The 23971-nt window shown below is 36.7% G+C and overlaps 1 protein-coding gene and 1 long non-coding RNA gene across 2 annotated transcripts; both read right to left on the reverse strand.

Moving 5' to 3' along the window:
- Window positions 1–202: 202 nt before the first annotated feature.
- Window positions 203–3180, reverse strand: LOC149088992 (uncharacterized). Its single transcript, XM_089253271.1, has 5 exons — window positions 3068–3180; window positions 2755–2896; window positions 1917–2056; window positions 994–1102; window positions 203–472 (listed from the first exon to the last, which is right to left on the reverse strand). Exons 1-5 carry the CDS (start codon window positions 3099–3101, stop codon window positions 337–339), a joined length of 561 nt encoding a protein of 186 aa, XP_089109397.1. The 5' UTR covers window positions 3102–3180; the 3' UTR covers window positions 203–336.
- Window positions 3181–8583: 5403 nt separating this feature from the next.
- LOC149088993 (uncharacterized) lies at window positions 8584–16359 on the reverse strand. Its single transcript, XR_016195444.1, has 3 exons — window positions 16262–16359; window positions 8846–8963; window positions 8584–8755 (listed from the first exon to the last, which is right to left on the reverse strand). It is a non-coding gene; the product is annotated as an uncharacterized LOC149088993 (long non-coding RNA).
- Between the last annotated feature and the right edge of the window lie 7612 nt (window positions 16360–23971).

Here is a 23971-nt window from a genome sequence, read left to right on the forward strand (position 1 = left end):
CGATCTGGATGAGGGAAAGAACAGTGGGTGGAAGAGGTTCGAGTGTATTCCTTCCAACCGCCCTGGGCTTAGATATCTCACCTCAATACGAGAAGAGGCTAAGTAATCGATTGGGTTTTAATGAAGAAAATGCTATATTTGTGATAGTAGTTTCCAGTTTATTACGTTGTTTTTTGCCTGACGAAAGTTTCAAACTTAATGCTTAATTTTTTTTAACCATGTAAAGAGATAACACCATCATTTATTATTCCTGATTAACAGGCACATTGGAAACATATTTCAGTCATCGATGATACTTCCTTAAGATGAACAAAGAATAATTTTCTACTGAATTAATTATTCGACGATGTTGCAGGCTTTGACAAAAAAGTTCCTGGTCGGTTTGTAGATCTCTTTGGCCATCGCAATGGCGTCGTTTCCACACGCCTTCCTCACGGAGCTCTCGCATGTCTGTAGTGCCTTTTTATATTTCCTTCAAAATAACAACAAAAGATGAATTAAATTTATAGCTATCGTCTAAATGATGTTTTAGTAATGATGAGAGTCCATTTGATGTATTTATTTCTAATGCATATTAGATTGCATGTTATGAAATGCATCACTTATAACTGGTTTGTTCATGGAGAATAAATGCTCTTCTCTAACCGAGAAGGTTATTGCAGGCATCCAAATGTTTACAATTACGCGAAATTTTGGCAACAGATACTTCAAATAATAAGCTTACTATTCATCAAATCAGCAAATAAGGAAAAAGTGCGTGAGAATCTCACAACCTGAGTTGTGCTCGTTTTGAAAGAAAGAACGTGTCTCTAATTGACAAAAATTTAAGCAAAGTTTTTTTTTTTTCTTATATCGAAAATATCTTCCTTCGTGAGAATAATTTTTTTCTCAAACCCCATTCAAGTATAACAATTCCTTCAATTTTTATTAATTTTTTACCTATTTACGTATTTATGGGACACCCTGTATATTTTAGTCATAACTTGTACTCACTGACATTCTTCTTTGTCCGGTACATCGGCCGGTAGCGTCATTTCCTCGAAACAAGCATCTTCGTAACGAGATTTATTGGCATTTATGCATTTGCCGTGCTTCATGTACTCTATATATAAAGAAAAAAACAATAAAGATTATCATCGACACATACAATGTCTAGCAAGCGATAAATATTGAGTCAAGGTGTAAATATTTTGAGCTGAAAAGCACTTTATCGGAGGAAGAGGGGGGGGGGGGGTGTCGACTCTAACGTTTCACTGTCAACCGGATAGACTTGTTTTCAACGGAGGAGGAAATCACAGTTATATAGAGCACAACGTTTGGGGGACAAAGAGTTCATTTGCATCATGGCTGATCAATCCATAACTATTATTTTACCGGATTGCTTAACTACCCGAAGGTACCTTTTTATTATGGTAATTACAGTTGAAACGCTCAAACGGTGAAACTTCTCGATAACAGAAAACATGGGACCAAAAATGTTGTCCGCTAACTAGTAATGTCCGTTACGGGAGATTCCACTATGATTTATTACGTCACTGTATCGGTTATAAAATCTTCGAAAAGTGAAATTTTACTGGAGAAATAGTCTCGTTATAATGCAAGAAATTTTTCAGTAACAATCGAAAACAAATTGCATATTATAGTCTCCAAAAAAATTTGGAATTTTTTCTCCAACTCCCAACCCCATCTCGTCTGTAATCACCACAAAATTTGTTAATCGCGAAAGTACCCCATTGTCAGGGAAAAATATGTTGAAAAAATTTTGTATCCTATGTTTTTTTTTTACACAAAATAAAGTGTTCCGGAGTCTGCCACGAAGCTGGGCTGGAAGAGATCTCGGAGCAACGCGGGAAAGTCCAGTGTCAAAGTTCTATCGTTCATTTATTCATTCAGTTTCCAAAAAATGCAGAATATACCTTTTCTTAGGGGTCCTCCCTTCGTACAGATCTTTGCGAGTGCATCGTAGGCATCTGGATAAACCTGCATGAACGTTATCGGCTTGGCTACACATACCTTCGCAACTTCTGCTATGCATTTGGTAACGGGCAACAGGTCTCTGTAATGTGTAAATATCATTATGTCGAGACAATGTTCAGTAGGGAGATTAGACACAAAATCTCAAACTGTGTGATCAGATCATTACTATCAACATCCACCACTGGCCATTATCTGTTTGTTATATGAGTATATATTTGATCTAATGTTCTGAAGAACTTTTCTTTCGGCATGATGGGATTCGAGTCAGACCAAAAACTGTCAACTGGCGCAAAAATGAAGGCATTTCAGTTGAATGCGTCTTCAAAATCGAGTACCCAATACACGAGTATAACATAACCGGCTTAAAATTCTAAAAGTTGAATGTCGGGGAAAATAATGACACTTTAGAGTTTAGACGCTTATGTCTTAATGAATATAAAGTCTTGCTATAGAACCCAATGGTACTTAAATGATAGAGCTTTTTAGAGAAAATTCAACGATACCCTACTCATGTTAATACATTTTTTTCAGTTTAGGCGCGTCCTGTACCACAACAAAATGTTAGAGATCTATCCACCTCCAAAATTCCGGCCTGAGTTGATGAACCAACCCCTCACTCGATTTTTCGGAAACACTGTATTGGAGAGACCCGGGGGCCCAGTCACGTCCTCCCCGAAAAGTGGAAAATGATTGAAATTTTATGAATCGCGTGGTTAAGTCTATTGTACCGTCGCAATCGATTTACTAACCCCCCTGCATGGTATAGCATTATATTACCTGCACATTTGGTCCAGTTTTTCCTCGGTCTCCTGGAAATGAGAATAATGAATATTCATGTCGAAATTGGTTTTACTCATGCAGTTTAAAATTTCTAATCCAAGATCGCAATCATTCGATTTGCAAGGCACCAAAGACAAGGCTATGACGAGGGACAAAGACAACAAAAATAATAGTTTGATCAATTTCTCTTAAAACACAAATCATAAATCACATCATTAAGCTTTTTTATGGATGGAAATTAACTATGGAAATGTTTATTTTGAAAATCACAATTGCATTAAATTATAACTTATGTGCATATTTCACTCACCAAAAACAGAAAGGAGGACCCATAATGTATTCATCTTGAAATGTATTCTTGAATTGTAAAATAACTGTCGCTGTGTGTACCGCTCTTGCCGTATAACCACCCAGATACTCTCAAATTTGAAACATCATCTCTACATTTTCTTATCAGTTTGAGACACCTTGTATTTCTCATTCAATTTTATCTAATAAAATGTCTTTTATCTTTTTCATAATTTCGACGATAAATGCAGGTAAAAAATGTGAGGGAATCATCTCTCGGAAATCTATGATTTAATTTTTCTTTAACCGCACATCGACCCGAAACTACAGTAAAACCTTGGTAAGTCTTCGGTCCCGTTCAGCTTTCATACATAACAATGTTCATAAACCCTCGGTTACTAATCGCTAATTTCGATTAACTCGTCTCTATAGTTTGTGAGACACGAACTGTTGATTTCCATGGCTCCTTTTAAAAAAAGGGTTTGATCACAGCATTGCCATATATTCAAAAGTGACCATAAAAGCCTTATGTACCAAAACCCTGAACAGGTCAAACAACGAAAGTGACACCGAGGAAGTTCATCTCCTAATTAATAAACAGTTCTTGAAACGTTAGGGACTGTTCGAGCTGGACCTGATTTCTGCATGGGTCCTCGTTAATTTGGGGCTTCAAATTTAAACTGAATACAGTAGAGACTCTACACTATCCGGCCTAATGTGACAGAAAGGTGGGCCGGATAGGAAGGAGTTCTACAAGTGCTCATTTCACTCCTACCTCCACCCGTACCATCAAAAACATCCTTTTTACACTTAGACCCTCTCCTATTCCTAATAAAATCTTTCACTTCAATATTGTGATTGCAGGAAACATAAAATCATATAAACTATACAGTATGAACACATACCGTACGCTTTTAAACATTAACGACGTAGGAGTTTAATTCCCATTAAAATCTATTTCTCTCTTCATTGATAAATGATAACGCAAATGTCGAAAGGAAGGCCTACGATGAAAGAATTGAAACCACAGTTTTTAGTTTTTTATAACTCCTTGATAAAGATGACTGAGGGCTTCTTCCTTTTAGCCCTCATCCACGACCCAATGTCTCTCCACATGCACTCTAATCCGCGCAGAACCCGTTCCTGTTTTGAGGAGTGGCTAGCGCAGCGCAGGAGATATATTAATGGTCGATTTTGCTTAGCTATACCCCCAAAACCAGTTTTTTGCAGCTTGGAATCACGGAACATTATAATGTATTAATTTTTAACTAGGGCGAATAATTGAAAGTCTACTGTGCCTGTGTAGAAAAAAACAGACATTTCCTCCCAAGATGCAAAGGTTTCCTAATGTCAGCTTTTTTGCCCTGCTCAGGGTCCCAAATCAAAATTTGGCCCTGTGTTCAAGACTACCTACTTTTTTTTGCTCTTCCTTTAAAGTTGGGAGTTTTTGAAGTGTACGAGGTTTTCATCACAAGGTGACACAATATGTAAAATTGATATGCATTAATTGCGTTACATAAAACACAATTTTTTTTCTAACAGTTGCTCTTATTAGTCTAAATTACAAAAAAAAAACTGGTATAAATCGTAAGTGTACCAGTGTATTTCCCCACTTACGATTTATACCAGTATTTTTTTTAATTTAGACTAATAAGAGCAACTGTTAGAGAAAAAAGAAAAAAAAAAGAAATTGTGTGTGTGTTTTATATAACGCAATTAATACATATCAATTTTACATATTGTGTCACCTTGTGATGAAAACCTCGTACACTTCAAAAACTCCCAACTTTAAAGGAAGAGCAAAAAAAAAAAAAGTAGGTAGTCTTGAACACAGGGCCAAATTTTGACTTGGGACCCTGAGCAGGGCAAAAAAGCAGACATTAGGAAACCTTTGCATCTAAGTGTACCAGTGTATTTCACTACCCAACCCGCATGGGTAAAAGGCTTATATCCCGGGAGGGACAGAGCCTGGGTCGTGTCTGGTCTGTCGGAGTGTATTTCACCAGAGATTTGGAAAAGTCTCTCCTTGCAGACCTGCAACATGATACTGACTAACACGAAAATTTCAAGCATTTCCATCTTTACTTCACAAAATGAAAGACAGATGGCAGCACGAAACAAGTGCAACTCGACAACATAATACGTAAGGGCCACACGTGCACTCAGAACACACATTCCGGCATGTGCCTATCAGTTAGAGATTCTGCAGAGGAATGTGTACGAGGTGCATGTACGGCTAAGTAGTAGTAGTCGTGTATTTCTCCATAATAAGTTGAATAGGTGTTATGGTGTATTTTACAAAAACTTATTTTATAAAAAGGTAAAAATTTAGTTTTTTTTCTTTTTTTGCAATTTATAAATCTTATTAATATAGTAATTTTAATTCATATTTTGAAAAAAATTATATTATTTTCAATTTAAATACGATTTCCGCACATTGAAACTGACGGCACTTCGCTTAAGCCGTCATAATTTCTCCATAGCTTGAGTGACTCGACGCCTTTACCTTATACCTTGATGACTTATCGAGGTTTTACTGTAATTGTGAATAAGAAATTATTTTCGACTCGAAAAGCGTCTTGTGACTGCAAAACCCTTCTAGACCCTGGTACCACGTGAGTGGGTTCCTTACTGTTGAATTTTTTATTTGGCCTCTTGGAGTTAAGCCCTGATTTAAAGGATTGCATAAGTTTTGAGTTAGAAACATGGCTATTATGAACTTTGGGGCTTTCATCAGAGGGCAGCACTTAAAGTTTAACTTTCTGGAGGTTGAAATATTGTCTGAGGATTCTGGAAGTTTTTAAGATGGCTTCCAGGAGAAAGTGCCTCCGGTATACGTGTGATTTAATACATAAAATTTAGCAAATAAAATTCTGGAAAAAATTTGTATGTGAATATGAATGCACCTTGCGTCGTCTGGGATAAAAAAATTTGAACGAAACGAATTATTTCTTCGAAAAAAAAAGTAAAAAAATATTTAAAAAAAAACTGGAACACAAATAAAGGCTTGCTGATATTTACGTTTTTAATGTATTTTTTGAGCATCAAAGATGCAAAAAAATCTTTAAAATTCCAAAAAATGAATGTTTGGGCCTGAAAAGTATAATGCAGGAATTCTTAACCTTATGGGTCGCAACCCAAACTTGGGTCACAGGAGCATCTGAGATGGATCGTACAAATACACAATTTTGGCTACAGTTGACTTTCCAGATATTTTTAGGACTATCTTGAGCCGTGGTTTACCATTTTTTAGACGAGGGGAGAAAAAATCGCAACGCCAAACCAATTTACCCGCATTCAATGCTATTTTTCTTTACGAATTTCCTCCGTTTTTTGAATATCTCATTGCACTTAGAAACGTGGAATTTTGTTTTTATTGGCCTCACAGAGGACGCAGGGCAACAACTGTCTAATTGGATATTTGAGCACACGGGGAGAGAGACTGTATAAAAAGTTAATTTGTTTATTTTTTCATGTATGCGACCCCTCAAACAAATTTTGAGATTTCAAGTGACTGCACGTCATTTGAAAACTTATTGTAATTGAAACTATGTTTCGAAAGTCAACGGTTACAGAGATATCCTCCGCTTTGCAAACAATTTCGGACAGCCTGCATACGCCACTTATACGGAGAGCAACAGGCCTACAACGATAAGATTATTCAATCATTGCACTTCACTCACAGTTATAAAAGTTGATGGCAGATGGCAGCACTACACATAACAAGCTTTACACAGAAACAAACTTCGCGTCAGGTTCACTACATACACATTCCAACATGTACCAATTCGTTAGAAGTTCCGCAGAGGAATACGGACATGGTGCGCGTGTGGTTTAGTAGTAGTATTCACAAAGAATGAGGCTTTCATAAAAAATATTAGAAATAAAAATCGATATTTTCTTTCAAAAATGACATTTTGAACGTAGTCGTCACAGGGGGTTTTTACCATAATGTCATTACTATTGCTGGAAAACTTTGTGAAAATATCGACGTGATAGCTGTTTGCCCCAAGAAACTCTCTTTCAATGGTTTTTTCTTAAAATTACTAGTAATTTTGTAGTATTTGCTCATTAAAAAAATATATTATAAGGCATCGATTAGTAATTATCTTTCTATAATACCATACTTACAAAGGTTCTATCAAATCAGTCTCTCAAATACATACAAGCAGCGAAACATCTAGTAATAAATCTCTTCACTTAGCTTTTTTCATGGCTTTATTCCCTACATTATTTATAAACCATGAATACTTTTAGCTTTTAGTAATTACAAGCAGTTCTACACGGTGAGGATTGAAATTTTTATTTCAACTTGATTAGATTTCAATTCAGTACAGAAAAGTTCATGAATTCGTCACCAGGTGGAGGTTTAACCAGTATCATGAAATACATATATGTATGAAATATAATTTTCACTGTGAAATTTTCCCATGTTCTTTATTTCTCTAAAATATCATCTTTTGGGCATGCCGAAATGATTTAAGAGATGTAGAAGATGATTGTAAGAGGCTGCGCATTTGTCATTGAATACGAGATCTTCAAGTGATCATAACTTTTAAACGAATGAAGATAGAGCGATGTCCGAATATACTGAATCGGACATGCGCTATGAGACAATAGCAACCCAAGCACCACCTGGTGGAAAATTCTCGAACTTTTTCATCTTTTCTTAAAAAATAATCAAGATATGAACAATACTGCAGCACAAATTTGTGAAAGCCTGTTTAATAAGGTGATATTTTATAAATTTCACTCAGGATATGTATACTGACTGCAAAAAAATTGATCGGCATTTAATATTCGGGTGTAACCAATTTATATAATGTTATGTTAAAATTTAAAATATACCTGACACTGTCACTGTATGTGTGTTATACGTGCTCTTGATAGTTTTTTACTAGTTCTGGAGGAGGAGGGGAGCCGCCTTTCTTCTCAATGTTCGAATCCAACTGGCCACACTTTGGTCGAAGAACGTAACAACACGAAGAGTGTTGTGGAAAAACCGGTACTATTCTTGGCAAATATTCGCCAAAGAATATTGGGCCAAGCTGAGCCAGTGTGTAGCCATAGCAGTGAAAGTTTTGTAGAGAAAAATTCGACGTCTCCCATAGACGCTTCTACGGACAGGAACGCACTTTTTACTACTACACATAGCTAGCCTATGCCGATGCTGTTTCTTTGCATCGGGGGAAAGAAGCAAACATTTGCGAATGACAATTAGGCCAGCCTTGACATGAGTGTGGCCATGGCTTTAGGCATGTTGAGCTTCGCACCAGTTAGCCAAGCAGTGTTCTTGAGGAAACGTCAGCAAATTTTGGGATTTTAAGCAGGAGAACTTGCTTCACAGACTTTTTTATTTCAGAATTTAAACTAACTTAATATCAAACGTAAAATTGAGTTACGCTTATATTTAGTGACAAACGATTTAATTCAAACTGCATCAAGATAGAGATGATGAAGGATTGGGTATGACGAATAAATTGGAAACGTACTTGTGAACAAAATTTGCTAAAAAAAAAAGACCTCAAAATTGCTCTGCATTAAGTAAGTTTATTGCGATGAATCGAATTTTTAATCAACTGTTTTTCGACACGCCATCGGCTTGAGATACTCTTTGTTGAGGATGACTTTCTCGATCAAATTCATCGCTTCTTTTCCGCAATATCCTTCAATCAAGTTCCAGTAACAGTCAGAGACTTCGTCGAAGTGACTGTAAACGAAATTATATTGAATTGATATCAGAAATACTGATATTAATCAATAAGAATCAAATTATGATTAATTCCAACGATGTACTCACTCGCATGCGGCTTTCAATGCTTGCGGATCGGTTTCGGAGATGAAATGGTTTGCTTCGCCACATTTTCGGATCAGTTCATCCTTCTTTTCTTTTGCGAGTTCCGTTGTCTTCAATATCACTGTAATAGAAAAAGTCTAAGTCAGAATCTTGGCAGTCAAAATTTTCAGTCAAGCCAAACTTATCCTCATTCGATATGTTCTCAAGTCGAATTTCCCAACAAGTCAGAATCTATACAAAAATTGCCACGTTTTCAAGACAAATAAAATTCAATTGGTCGAATGGTCGACGCGTTTCGGCTCTTCAATGGAGAGCCGTCATCAGGACCTCGTGGTCAGAATTCAATGTGTTGAAAATTTTGTCACAAAATTTGACAAAATTTTCAACACCTTGCAACAGATGGTTCCCCAATTCGCATCCGGGGACCACTCGGACGCAGCAAATACAGGGGCGAACTCTTCGGACGACCAGACGTGAACATTACCCCTCCACGACTCATTCGTGTGAATTCTGACCACGAGGTCCTGATGACGGCTCTCCATTGAAGAGCCGAAACGCGTCGACCATTCGACCAATTGAATTTTATTTGTTTTGAAAACGTGGCAATTTTTGTATAAATTAAAACCAGGCAAAGTTTCTAATTTTTGTGATAAGTCAGAATCCCTTCAAAAAATACAGTAGGGCCTCTCAAATCCGGACTCCTCGGGATCTAGGTGATTTCGGATTATGGATCTTCTTTTTTACTTCCTAATTTTTCATATTTAAAGCAGTAATATGTCTATTTGGGCGCTTCGATTGATATTTTCCTTTGAAAAAAATTAATAAAGCAATATGTATATGCGTATACTATCAAATAAACCAAAAAACCATAATTTATAATTCACATACCGCGTTAATAATTATCCAGAGGGGAAAAACACCTTATTCGTTATACAATTTTTTTAGTCATTGCTCAGAGATCCGAAGAAAAAACTTTTTTGTTTCTGAAAGATTGTAAAATTTCTGAAGATTGTAAACGGTAAATTCCCCGATTCTATGTTGTCCACACAATATTCGTACTGGTGTTCCGCGTTCTAGCTTTTTCAACTTTTTCACATATACACGGTGATTGTAATTAATGTTCTCGTACTCTGAGCAGTTGTTTTTTTATGTTTTTTTTTCAAAAAATGCTTATCCGAATACCGCCAAATCTTTAGGATATCTTAATGAGACCATGGGAAAGAGATTTATAAAATAAATAAATAAAAAGTTCAATTTTCGACCACCAGGTGAAAAAGTGGTCCTTTTTATTGAATTTAATTTCTTTCCATGGTCCATATAGCGTATGTACCAAGTTTCAATGGAATACGTCCTACAGAACTGGCACTACATAGGTCGAAGTAATTTCAATATACTGACGGGGGCTACATTAGTCTGAGCAGTGTCCGTATACTGAAATAATCAGACTTATGTAGCTCCCGTTCTGATAGGCGTATTACATTGAAACTTGGCGTATACGCTACATGGGCCATGGGAAAATGCAATAAAAAAGTTCCGCAATCGAAGAATTGTGAAGAACAAGAGCAAAAATCGAACTTTACTAAATTTCATAAATCGCTCTCTCATGGTCTCATTAAGATATCCTAAAAATTTGGCTGTAATCGGATAGGCAGTTTTTGAGAAAAACTACTCAGAGTTCTCGGAAACTAAAATTACAATCACACTGTACTTGAAACGCTATACTACTTTTGCAGCTCATACCTGCCACATCACTTGACGTTTCCGGCATGTTCGGATACTCACTTGGATAATGAGAAAATAATAGAGCGCTGAACAAGTTCTGAAACACGATGATTAACTATACAGTATGGGCAGATGGAATGAAGAAAGGAAAGTTCTTTTGTCCAAATTTGACTTTGTGACTAATCACATGCATTTAGACACACAGATGTCATCATTGTTTCCCAGATGCCCGAAAATCACAGTGGACACCAACAATAAGTGGTACAAAAAAAAAAAAAAAAATGGCGGATGTATATATTAGAAAAAACCAAAGAAGTATTTTGGTAAAGTAACAACATCAAAAACCCCCGGTTGATGAAAAAAAAAAAATTCGGTCGAAAAGTGTCCGGATAATGGATCCGTTCGGATTCGGGAGGTTCTACTGTAATAATTGTTTTTCTTTGAAAATACTTGATATGAATTATAAGAAAAAAGTAAATTTAAAGGAAAAGAGCCAAAATTCCCAACTATGTCTCAGCCTGTCTTCTCTTCATCGGTGAGGACACAAATTCTCAGGAACTGTTCGTAATTCCCCTTCAGTGTTCGCAACGAAGCTCCTCGTCCATTCCGGAAACACGACGATATGAAATCCAATGAGCATTTAGCATGTTTCGCGCCACTACTACATTGATAAGAAAAACATGGCATTTAAACTGATGAAATTATTGTAACTGATTATTTTCATGTTCATTATTTAATCACTCTATTAATTAACCCGTTCAATGTTTCGGACGTAATATTGCGTCAGAAGTTCTATGGAAGAAATACAGAACGCGCACCATTCTTTCACTTGCCAAGTGTGTGCGTCGATTGAGATAAGAAAATAACCTTGAGTAGTTTCTGCGTGAGTAGATAAAAACATGTTTTTTGCTCGAAATCTTTTTTCTCCTCTACCTCGTTTCTTGAGGGGTCGTATATTAGAATAATTCCGCAGCGTGAGAGAATGTGAAACTGACTAGTGCGTTATCAAATTAGAAATAGCATGAAGTACAATATGCAAAGACGCGTGAAGTTATTGAAAATATTGAAAGGGCTCAAAAATATTGTGGGGAGAGGGGGTTCAAACGTAATATTTCTATAGGTATTATCGATATGCAGGTAAATACTAAATGGGCTCAGGCTCATGATAATAGGTTCAGGATAAAAGTTTACGCCTATGACACAATCTGACATTATATAGTTCGCTAGCAGTTTATTTGTCATTATATAGGGTTACAAAGGTCATAACAGGCAAGTTACCCAACGAGGTGGCTGAAAAAATTATACCCATAAAAAATATTGATGTCAAATACAAATAAAATATAGCATTCCAATATAAAAGTATAATATCACCAAAAATAATTAATAATATACTGCGAATAAAAAAGGTTATGGTTGTCTTATCTAAGTATGGATAGCTTCTCGATTTATTCCACTATGTCTATCGTATTTCTTTTTTAAACGCATCAATTGTTTTAGAATTTACGACCCCCTTAGATAAGCTATTTAATTCATTGGCGTACGCAAAGGGTTTTTTTTTTTTTGGGGTTCTAACCCCCCCAAGCCGAGATTATAGTGTTATTTTACAGGAAAAACGTAACCCCCCCCCCCCGAGAAAATTCGACGTACGCTTATGATTCCATTTATTGACAAACCTATTAGAGAAAAACTCCCTGCAACACCACAACCTGGATTTGTTTGATACCGGTGTCCCCTCGCAGAAGCAGTTGATTGACGGTGATTCATCCTACCCATCCCGTTGAAAGTTTGAAACTCTTCGATCATATCCCCCCGAAGCCTGTGTTCTTCGTATGTAAACATATTGAAGAATTCGAGTCTTCCTTTGCGGATACCAAAAATTGTCGGGCACCAACTTAAAAAAGAAATTATCCTTTTAATCTCTAGCCCATAGGTTCTCCCAATCAGTACCCGAGTAATTGTAATCCCGTAATATGACAACCCCTCTTATGCTTACACATATAGAAAATTCCCTCATGAAGTTTGGAGATGCAATTCGGATCCTTATTCGGTGGATTACAACAAGCTCCTACCATGACGCTTTTTGTTTTCCAGCTCAACCTATGTAGTTTCAATATATCTACTTTGTTGTTATACTCTCAAGCCTTCAAACATGACTTCATGCAAAGCAAAACTCCACCTCCTTTCCTGCCTGATCTATTTTTTGAAAAAGGTATCGTATCCTGAGATGTGTCAGAATGATTCATAGCCATCATCTGCCCAAGATTCTATAATGGCTACACGGTCTAGTACTTCCACAGATATCACAGTTTATAAAAAAATCTTTCTTATTGCCCAACCTCCTGGTGATAATTAGTATGCATTTCAATTTACCCTGAGATATGGTGGCACCCTATTCCCCGGTTCCCTAACCATAGGCTCTTCGATAATTACACCCTATCACTATAACCCTCATCCTCACATCATCAACCACCCAATCCCTCTCTAAACTGTGGTTATTCGTGAAGATTGCTTCTTCAGTAACAAGTGGCTCCGTTATATACCCGGGCCCTCAAAAACCCTAACTCTCTCCCGTAACGCTTCGACCTCGTGCTCCAAACTTGCCTCTCTAAACAACCGTGACACTTGAAGCTATCAGCTACTATCCCTTGCGATCAGGGAAACCTCCCGTCGCAAGCCCTGCACAACACTAATCAAGGTCGAGGCGTACTAATAATAATACTAAATCTAGATAAGAAACAAAATAACTGTATTTAAAAAGTAGGAGAGGAAGAAATGCTAACAGAAAAATAAATAACCTGAAAGACATTACAAGGCAAAATATAGGTAAAAGATTATACGAAAAAATATCAAGTAAATGCTCAACACTCAATCACGAAGAAGAAATACATATACTGTATATAAAGAATACAACACACCCCTAAAAAGTATCAAGATGCAAAGTACGATTAATATTAGCTAACTATCTATTCACTAAAACAATTAGGCCCAAATTGAAATAACAAAAATTTTTGAAAATACCCGGGAAAAAGTCTAGGCCTTCCGCTAGCACCAACGCCCAAAAATCCTACAAAAAGTATATCAAAATATATACCAAAATATATTGCGCAAAACAATGAACCAGGTATTCCCTTCTTACGAGCACGTGGGCCAAAAAAATTTACTATCGACAAAGAAACACCGGGAAAGGCCTAGCGAAAGTACAATGAAAATGACATCGGAAGAAAAAAATTTGATCGATCAAAAAATAATGTGAATGAAAATGAAAAAAGCAGAGAGTAATAAAAAACACAAAAAAAGCACATCTCGCAAATCCAGAGATGCGTGTTTTTCTAAAAATCCCGTAGAGAAATTAAAGATAACGAAGAAGATCACAAAATGGCACACCGACGCCACAGACAATACCACCAGTGGAATAAACTCAAACGAGTCTGTTTCCTTTCCTCTCTCCTCATCACCATAAAACTTTGTTGCAACCCTATAAAAAAAGTGTTTCTTTTCATCTCCGTGATGAGGAGGAAAAAATTCTATTCTAAGGTTAAATAGGTTGTACTATATGCATGTACATAAGCGGGGGAAAGAAAACAGGTAAGTGAGAATGAAAAGAGAAATATATTTCATACCTACTATCTCTCATCTGTAGTATTATAGTAAATATTACAGGTAAGAGAGATTATATAGTAACATACTATTTTCCTCTCTTTCATCTGTTTTTTTCCCTTACTTTCTACTTTTCTTCCCCTTCCTTTTTTTAACATGCCATTACGTTAGAACAAGATTATCAAAACTTGTATCGTATTTATCGCCGATTCGTCAAACAGAGATCATCCAAATTTCTCTCCAATTGCTCGTGAGCGAAGTGGCTAGAGGCCGACTAGGATTCATTTATTTCTCACTTTTAATTTTTCATTTGCTATATGTTTCATTCCACGTCTCTGATTTATGCATGGTGCTAGAATCTAAAAGCTCAGTAATAAAAACGAAGCTTGTTTTAAAACCAGAAATAACTGATAAGAATAAATCCTACAAAAAGTATATCAAAATATATACCAAAATATATTGCGCAAAACAATGAACCAGGTATTCCCTTCTTACGAGCACGTGGGCCAAAAAAATTTACTATCGACAAAGAAACACCGGGAAAGGCCTAGCGAAAGTACAATGAAAATGACATCGGAACCGCTGTATCTTGAAAACTTGTGCTTGTAAGTGTAATGAAAATTTCAGAGTGACAACTACGAGTGCAACTAAGCATTTTTCACTAAAAAAATTTGGTGATTGCAACACTTTTTCAGAAAAAATTGTTGAAATTATAGTGAAGATGAAAACCTAGGAAAAAGTATAAGGACGCGCGTTATTTCTGACGTCGAAGAAAGAAATTCGCATTTTTGTCATATTGGCGTAACAGACTGTTTCTATCAGTCATACACTATGAAATCAATTGTTTTTTCTGAAAGAGTGAAGATGCCAAAGACAACATATTTATTGAACATTGAGACGGGGGAAATACTTTCTCTCAAAGTTACTTCGATGTCTAGTCATGTATTGGCGGAAAGAGTAAAAATTTCATAAGTGGGCCCCCGAGAATTATGGACTGAAAGTTTGCGGAAAAAGGCTTTTTTCTGCTACTATTCGTTAGAAAAAGGCGATTATTCGCAGTTTTTACGTGAAAAAAAATTCTCTGGTATGATTCCAGAAGGAATACAACTTACCTTTCACATGTCGATCGGTGCCTAATGTGATAAAAAAATTCAAATGTGAATTCTCTCCAGTATGCAAAACCGAAATGAAAACCTCTCCTTATAAAACAGCTCAGATAAAAGCGACGTGAACCGGCCAAACAGCATGTATCTTTCGGTACCTAGTAGGATGTTTTCTTTGATGAAAAGAAGTTTTGATGGACTCGATGGTTTCAAATATTACTGGTCTACGCAACGACAGCGCCATATCTTGGGAGTGTTGGCATTTAGAGATAGTTTTGGCAGAATTTCTATTTTCTGAGGTACCTCTCATAGCTTTCAGACAGTTTCAACAGGATAATGCTTCTGTACATGTTTTAAAGTCTAAAACGGATTGGTTTGAAGCCAATTCAGGGGAACTCTCCGAGTCGTGATCGAGAAGTCTTTTTCTTAGTCTATAGAGCAGCACTTACTTGGCATTTTGACCCACGAAGCGTATGCAAATGGTACGCAGTACGAAAACAATCATGATGTTATTGCTTTGATCAAAGAAGTTTGGAAGACGATTGCACAACTAGTTATAAATGACTTTCGGGATGCCATCATTTGATGCCATTATTTGATGGCATCCCGAAAGTTAAAGCTTATAAAGAAAAAAGGTGTCTCTTTTGATTAAAACAACATTTTTCGCATAATTTTTAACTGTTCTTATACGTACTTTTTTCCGCGTTTTGACTTTGACCCCATAACTTTAATCTTTTTTTTTCTGAAAAAGTGCAGCACTCGTTAAAATTGTTTTTAGTGGAAAATGTTTAGTTGTGTCACTCTAGAATTTTCATGCATCTACAAGCACAAGTTTTTAAGATATCGCGGTTTTATGGGTCATCCCTAAACATTTTTTCAGCATCATATTTATTCCTCGGCAAAACATTGCTACTTATTGTAATGACGAGGGGAAAGAAAAATACATTTCATTGAAAAATTCATTGAGTGAGAAAAAAACATTGGAGAGGTTAATTACCTGCAATATTTATTCAAACGTTCGACGGTCCCGACCCTTTTGTCATCGAATGACACTCCTGGTGAGTACATCATCGGTCCACATTTTTCTCCGAGACCCATGAAATCACATTTTTCCTGTGGTGCTCCCAGCACGCATACGGCACCTACAAAATTACGCACATATTCAGTTTGAATAAAGAGTCATGAGTTGAATTTCGTGTTAAACAACCCAATAAAGAAGGTTTTTTCACTCCGTTGCTACCGATCACTACGGTGCTCACTTAAGCACTGCAACAGTGCTCTATGTTTGTATCCGGTTTTGTACTCGCTAGGTTGTCATCGGCACTTGTGACGTCTGAACGAGAGGGTCAACAGGATTGGTCGGAGTGCCCCAAATTATTGAAGACCCCCTCATCAGTGCCGTCTTAACGCATGGGCCCACCCGGGCACGGCCCGGGGGCCTCAAGCCAAGGAGGGGCCTCACAAAATGAGATTTCGTTGAAATTTTCGATAATTTACCAGGTGGGCCTCGCAAAAATCACTTGGCCCGGGGGCCCATGATGGTCTAGAGACGACGCTGCCCCTCATTAATTATGGAATAACTTCTTATGACAAATTATTAAAAATATTTTTGAGTGAATTACTTTTTTCTCTAATTCTGAAATTATTTCTCATTAGTTCTGAGACTATTTCTTTTATTAATCCTGAAACTATTTCTCCCATTAATTCTGGAACTATTTCTTCCATTAATCATGGAGTTACTTCTTTCTCTAATTCTGAAACTACACTGCTGGCCACCCAAATTGCAACACCAAGAAAGACAAGAGATATCGCAACAATATTTATTTTGTAGATAACATGTTGAACAAGCATCAAATGATTAAATTTATAGACTTCTGTGAAGTGTGGTTCCTGCCAAAATCAGTAGCCAGAGTAGCCGCCATTGTTGGAGATCACCGCTGCCACACGCCTCGGCATTGATTCAAAGAGACTTTGGATGTGTTCTTGGGGTACAGCAGACCAAGCAGCTTCCACGCGTTGCCAAAGTTGATCTGGTGTGGCAGCTGGGGATGTAATCTGGGTCAATCGTTGAGCAACCATGGACCACATGTTTTCTATCGGCGAAAGATCCGGAGAGCGAGCTGGCCAGGGAAGCAATTCAATCTGGCGATTGACGAAGAACCTTTGGACAATGCGTGCCACGTGTGGTCGCGCATTATCCTGTTGAAATATGGCTGTGGGCAAGCCCTGAAGGTAAGGAAGGACAACTGGCTCCAACACCTCGGAGATGTAGCGCTGGCTTTTTAAAGTACCAGAGGAGTGCGAGAGTGATATCCAATACCGCCCCATACCATAATACCCGGTGCAGGACCAGTGTGGCGGTGCATAACGCAGCTGTTCAGCATCCTCTCTCCACGGTGTCTCCAGACTCGAATCCGACCATCGTGGTGTTGCAGACAGAAGCGTGACTCGTCAGTAAAGACAATTTCATTCCATTGTGCCGTCCACATCCTTCTTTCATCGCACCATTGGCGGCGGAGACGTCTGTGGTTCTGCGTCAAGTGTAGACGAAGCAATGGACGTCTTGCGGACAGACCACTCTGCTGTAAACGGCGTCGAATGGTACGCGCAGACTGGATGATGCGGTACAGACTGAATGTGCTGTGCTATGGTTCGTGATGTGGCTGAGCGATCCGTTACTGCCATACGCACAATACGCCTGTCATCACGTGAAGTGGTGCACTGAGGTGGATGCGATCGAACACGTCGGTCCGTCGTACCCTCCTGCATCCAACGATCACATATCCGCATTACAGTTGTTTGGTTTCGTCCAACACGACTACCGATTTCCCTGAAAGATAATCCACAATCTCGGTAGGCCACTATCCTTCCTCTGTCGAACTCGGATACTTGATCAAAAGATGATCGCTGTTTTCTATGAGGCATAATTGATCGTTTTTTTGAAAAAACCACAAGAAAAACACAATTGCCGTACTTCAAATCGTCGAAATCTCCAAGCCTTAAATAGCGCTTTGAAGTGGCGCCACAGGTGCGCGTGATGTGCGTCTGCGCTGAAATTCTAATCATTTGCATATCTCACCTCCGCTAATGCATGTTTTAAATTTCATATTATTTGCATGCTTCCTTCAGGGTGTTGCATTTACGGTGGCCAGCAGTGTATTTGTTTCAGTAATTGTAATTTTTTTTTTTCTCTCATAAATTCTGAAATTATTTATTTCATTGATTCTGGATTTACTTTTTTTCTGTTACTCCGGAATTACTCTTCTTCCTAGTTCTAGAATTATTTCTTTCATTAATTCTGAAATTATTTTTCTCAATAATTTTGGAATTACCTCTTTCTTCAATTATGAAATTCTTTCCTTCATAATTTCTAAATTTTTATAAACCTATATATGTGCCGTTTATTCACATTTATTCTTCGTGAATCTTGAACTTGTGAATGTTGTTGTCTATAGACCTGCTAGGGACACCACACGGGTGCTCAAATTTTTTTTTTTTTTTTTTGCACGCTAAATTATTCCAATCGGAACTAAAATTTCGGGCCGTATAAAACTTCAGTAATTTTTTCAAGCGCCGTATAAAAGCGGAACAACTTCTTCGAGACCCGCATAGAACGTCTCCGGTTAAAATGAATTTAAATTGTTTGTAGACCGATTGGTGCTTTTATCAGAAATTGTGCGTCCATGAGACCAATTTGGTGTTTTGTAAAAAAAAATTGGTAGCGGATTTTTCCAACTCCGCTCACGTGAAAATTGACGAGGTGAAAAACCTTGAAAGGAATACGCTGAGATGACTTACCACGGGGCGCAATCTCGTAATCGCATTTTCCCGTTATATATACATTTAAACTTTTAGTTATTGCATAGAACACAGATTTTATTCTCATTTAATTCGAAAAAAACACGTTTTTTTTTTCTTTCACTACTTCGCCATCATCTCCTGCTTAGCACTTTTTAAACTTTTGACTAAAACCGGTGCGCCACGACTTGGTTTATACTGAAATGCGTCCAGACATTGAAACAAATGTAGATATCATTCCACATTCCCACACGCTTCAATTAATCAATCATATTAGAGCTCTTTTTGTAACGTAGAAGTATCTCGTAGATTTACACTTTTTTTGCGACTTTTTGGGAGTTAGGTAGTCTCTGGGTTTCGGGGTTTGTGCTCGTAATTCTTGACCAGGGGACCCTTTTAAAATCGTAATTAAAGTGTAGCTCAAAAGGCCGTTTGGGCCGACTACCTGCCACAAAGAGGATGGTGATGACAAGCCATTATTGAGACTCATTAATTTTTTTGTGTGTGTGTGTGGCCTTCCGATAACCTATTCCTTTATTTTTTTGAAAATGTAATTATTTATTTCATTTATTCACGGCTCAAATCACGAATTAAATTCCTGTGTTTAAGTTTGATTCAAATGGTTTGAAAATTGTTCAAACGTCGAATGACTAGTTGTTAATATTAAATATGCGTTTTGCAACGTAAAATATCTCAATGTTGTTTTTGTTTTTTTCGATGTGTCAAGCACGTATTTTTCTTTTAATTTTGAAACTTCTTCCGGCACCTTTACACGACAGCAAGCGCCTAACACTGAAAGTATTTGGGTGTGGGGAATCTTAAATCTCATTTTACAGTATACAGTACCTTCGATGTTTAATAGATGGCGAAACAAACAAAATAATCGAAAATTGAATCGGTGAGCTCGCACGTATAGTCCGTCTTAGCACAAGTTTTAGCAAAAGGAATATGTTAAAACGAAGAGAAATTGAGATAAAACAAATAAAATTGATATTTTTGCTAATTTGGGGCCTTAATACCATGTCTGTAATTCACATGAAAAGTCACAAGCACATATTCAGTCATGATTTTTGATATAAAATAGAAAATTGAACATTTGAATCTGTCTCAAAAATTTAAGCACAACACACAAAAAAAAAAACCTGGTGCAATACCATAGCTACCAACTTTTGAAAATGAAAATTAGGGACATTTTCGCGCGGACCCGTATTTTATGCTAAAACCACTCCCTAATAAATACAAAATAGTTTTTTTCCAAATAAAATAGGCATTTTCCCCACATAAAAGTTAAAGTGTAGGGAACGAAATCCCTACCCAAAAATTGAAGTCACAAAAAATAGAGATTTTACACACATGAAAGTTAAACCCTTGGGAATAAAATCCCCACGCAAAAAACAAGTGAAACTGGAAGCCAAAACTTCAAAATGGTGATCTAAAAAAATAAATAAATATTGTTTTCAATCAGAAACGATGCGAACAAACATTCTGCGCGAATGACACCAAAATCATCGGAAGATGAAGGAAAAAAGCGTCAATTTTTGAAAAACACTGACTTTTTGAGACACTTGCTTGATGTTTTTTTGATTTCACATGGGTGATGATGTCAGTCTTTCCACCATGACCGATGTTCATGTCCTTAACACAACTTGTACAAAAAAGAAAAAGTCGGCCTTTTTTCTGGAACGTTTGATGAAAGGAAAATTCATCGGAATAAGTATCTTTAAAATTGATTAAATATCTTTTTGCTTATCAGTATTCATGTTTTGTTATCGCACGTACGTAACTATTGAATACATGCGATCACAAAATAAACTGTCAATGATGTTTGCCTGTCCCTCTGTATTACTTTAAAGAAACTTCAAGTCTTCCTTCAAGAATCGGCAGAGTGGTCATCTATTCAAACCAAATCCTCTCCAAATCATCAGTAATTTGTGACTCTTTCATTGGCCGAAGACAGTCCTCGGCTGTTCTGTGAAGTCGTGCCAGTAAGTGTTCCAGTCGTCATGGTCATCTAAATTTCACTTTTTCTCCTCAATTAATATTACTTCCAGCCATTTTTCTTCATAAAGCATACACTTTCTTGCATTGGCGTACACAAAGGGGGCCCTCCCTCGAGCCAAGATTATAGTGTTATTTTGCAGGAAAAAACGTAACCCCCCCCCCCCCCCCAGAAGGAAAAAAAAAATCTGAAAAACCCCTCGAGAAAATTCTGCGTACGCCTAAGCTTTCTTGTCTCACTCCATTCTCGTCTATTGTGACGTTGTTTTAGGTATAGTATGTGTACTATTTCTTTTTCAATTTAATATAGTTTCAGTCTATGCACTGTATCATCTGACATATTTGATCACAGATAATTTTTCTTTTCTTTTACTTTGCGCAAAGATATGTTTGGAGTTGGCATCATTCTCTGTACCAGTGTCCGCCTGTCCAAATACACGTTTCATGAGGCCTTCCAGATCTCGGTTTTTTCATCAAAAACGTTGTCTTTGGCAAGAACTTGACATATGCCTCGATTTGATCAATTAAGAGCATTAGAAATTCATTCGTCTCATCTTCCAATTTGTACTTGAAGATTCTAGACATTTCTTCGCTCGTGAACTGCGATGAATTAGGTGTTTTGACTCGCTAGCAAAAACTCTACGCTCTCAAAACACGTCATTTCAGCCGACACAACACGTCTTCCTTAAAATTTGCATCAAGTGCTTAAACTTTTGAGACAGTGATTTGCCACCACAAAATTAAACATATGTATTATTCTAACTAACCATTCGTGTTGTACTCAATAAAATATTGTTACGACCTATTGATGATAGATGGCGCCATTCTTTTTTTTTCTAGAGGTCTTCAAAAATATTGCAATCTTCTGTTGGCAACGGCAGTTGATACTGGTTTCTGTTTATCGCAAAGAAGTGCGATTGGCGAAGAACATTACAGAAGATTCCCCGAGACAGTGGCACCATTTTCCAGGAACTACGAGAACTCTCGAGAAATATAAAAAACGGTACTAGTACGACAGAATGAGACTAATATAGAGACTCTATGAAAAGTCAGTTGTGATTGAACTTTGCGAGAAAGTTGTTCGCTCTCTGATTAGCTTTTAAATACGTGTAAATTGCTGTTCTGTAAATAAATCTGTGTTTGTCCGTCGAATCACCACTTGTTTTGCAATCTCGAAAAGCCGGGAAAAGCCCGGGCCTCGGACTTCCAAAGATAAAGAACCATTTTTATAAGGTGTATGTAAATGGTACTGGAGTGAATTTTAATGACATTTTTTTTGATAGAAACGAGTTCTAAATAGTGAACGCAATAATAAAATTTTAACTTCACATTTCATTTTCTATGAAAAAGTTGTTTTTTATGTCAAATTAGTAAATAAAATTAATTATTGGTATCACTGTTATTTTGATGTTTTTCATTTCAATATATGATTTATATTAAAAATATTCATTACACTATTTTTCCAGTAACACATGTATTTACATTTGTCTTCGTAGTTTTTACCCTATATATATATATATTTCAAGGTACAACATTCCATCTTTCAAGGTAAGACCCAAATGGAACATTTTAGCCCGCTCTTAAATTCACATCTCATGCTTATAGAAGAATACAAAGTTAATTTAAATATCACCCGATGTTTCATACAGTATACAGATACTAGAAATGAATTTAGTGAAATTTTACGATAAAAACTGCCTCGGAAAAAAAGTTTGAAAAATAATGTTCCAAGGTATGTCTCCACTACTCACGGTTTATAACGTGTAAGATAATTGTTATACTGACCTATCGCTAAACCGAACACAAGCGCAAACATGTCAGACACAAGGGGAGAGAGAAGTTGCAACTGCAAAAACGTCTTTTGGGTTGTAATTAACTATGGATATTTTCTTATCCATATATATACTGTATATGTGTGTGTATATATATATATATTTATTTTAAGTGATATATTTCTCATGCTGATAAGCAAATAGATTTTTTTTCGCAGAAATGGCGCGTGTGTGATAACGTGCAATTCTTTAACCTCCCCTCCCCCAACTTTCTCAACCATATTCCGCGCAATCGATATAAGGGGTATATCGATTTCTTCGTGTATACGGGGTATTTCACTATTCTATTGAAAATTAGTTAAGATATCAGTGATGGAGATTTCTGATTTTTGCCATATTTTTTGAAAATGCTAAATTTTTTTCAAACACGTAAAAAGTGACAGAAATCCAGAAATTTCAATCATTGGTATCGCGGCGTATTTTTCTTCAATTTTTTATCAGTAAAATTTAAAGAGGTACAAATTTTACCTCTTTTTTGTACCACTTTTTGGAGCCACGTAAAAATTTCGATTTTCATATTTCCTTTTGATATTAATCAATTTTGAGAAGTTCAACCATTTTTTACAAAATATGGATCACGTGATATTTTCCTCCTTGAGTCAAGTGTTTGAGGGACAAACAAACCGTATCCAAGGTAACCAACATGGCGACTTCGTAGGACGCTCGTAAAGGAAACAGTAATATAAATTTAAAAAATGTAGAAATATCGATCTATTTTTTATTCGTTTTCTTTCGTTCATTGCAAAAAAAAATTCCGAAGTTTATTTCCCTCGTGACTAGTTCTGGTGGATCAAATGCAGGGTGAACTTTTTTTATACAAATGCAAATACAAAGGCCACAACAGGCGAACTGCCCAACGAGGTGGCTGAAGAAAAAAGATGTCCGTAAAAAATATGGATGTCATATATGATACAGCAACCCAATATAAAAGCATATATGTAACAAAAAAGAAAGATAGTAATTAATTCTACATAATACACTGACATAAAAAGATTAGGGTTGTCTTGTTCTAAGTATGGATAGCTTCTCAATTTATCCCATTATGTTTATCGTATTTGTTTTTAAACGTGTTAATTGTG

Source organism: Pholcus phalangioides, unplaced genomic scaffold, assembly GCF_987345545.1.
Source record: "Pholcus phalangioides strain wild (caught in Gottingen) unplaced genomic scaffold, Ppha-v1.0 ptg000003l_1, whole genome shotgun sequence".
Classification (NCBI taxonomy): Eukaryota; Metazoa; Arthropoda; class Arachnida; order Araneae; family Pholcidae; genus Pholcus; species Pholcus phalangioides.

What these genes read in the sequence shown, in the direction of transcription:
- LOC149088992 (XM_089253271.1), bottom strand. Translation starts at nt 3,101, where the DNA reads ATGAATACATTATGGGTCCTCCTTTCTGTTTTTG. An exon ending in AAACTGGACCAAATGTGCAG is followed by an intron (nt 2,057 to 2,754) that starts GTAATATAATGC and finishes TACACATTACAG; the next exon opens with AGACCTGTTGCCCGTTACCA. An exon ending in CCGGACAAAGAAGAATGTCA is followed by an intron (nt 473 to 993) that starts GTGAGTACAAGT and finishes GTTATTTTGAAG; the next exon opens with GAAATATAAAAAGGCACTAC.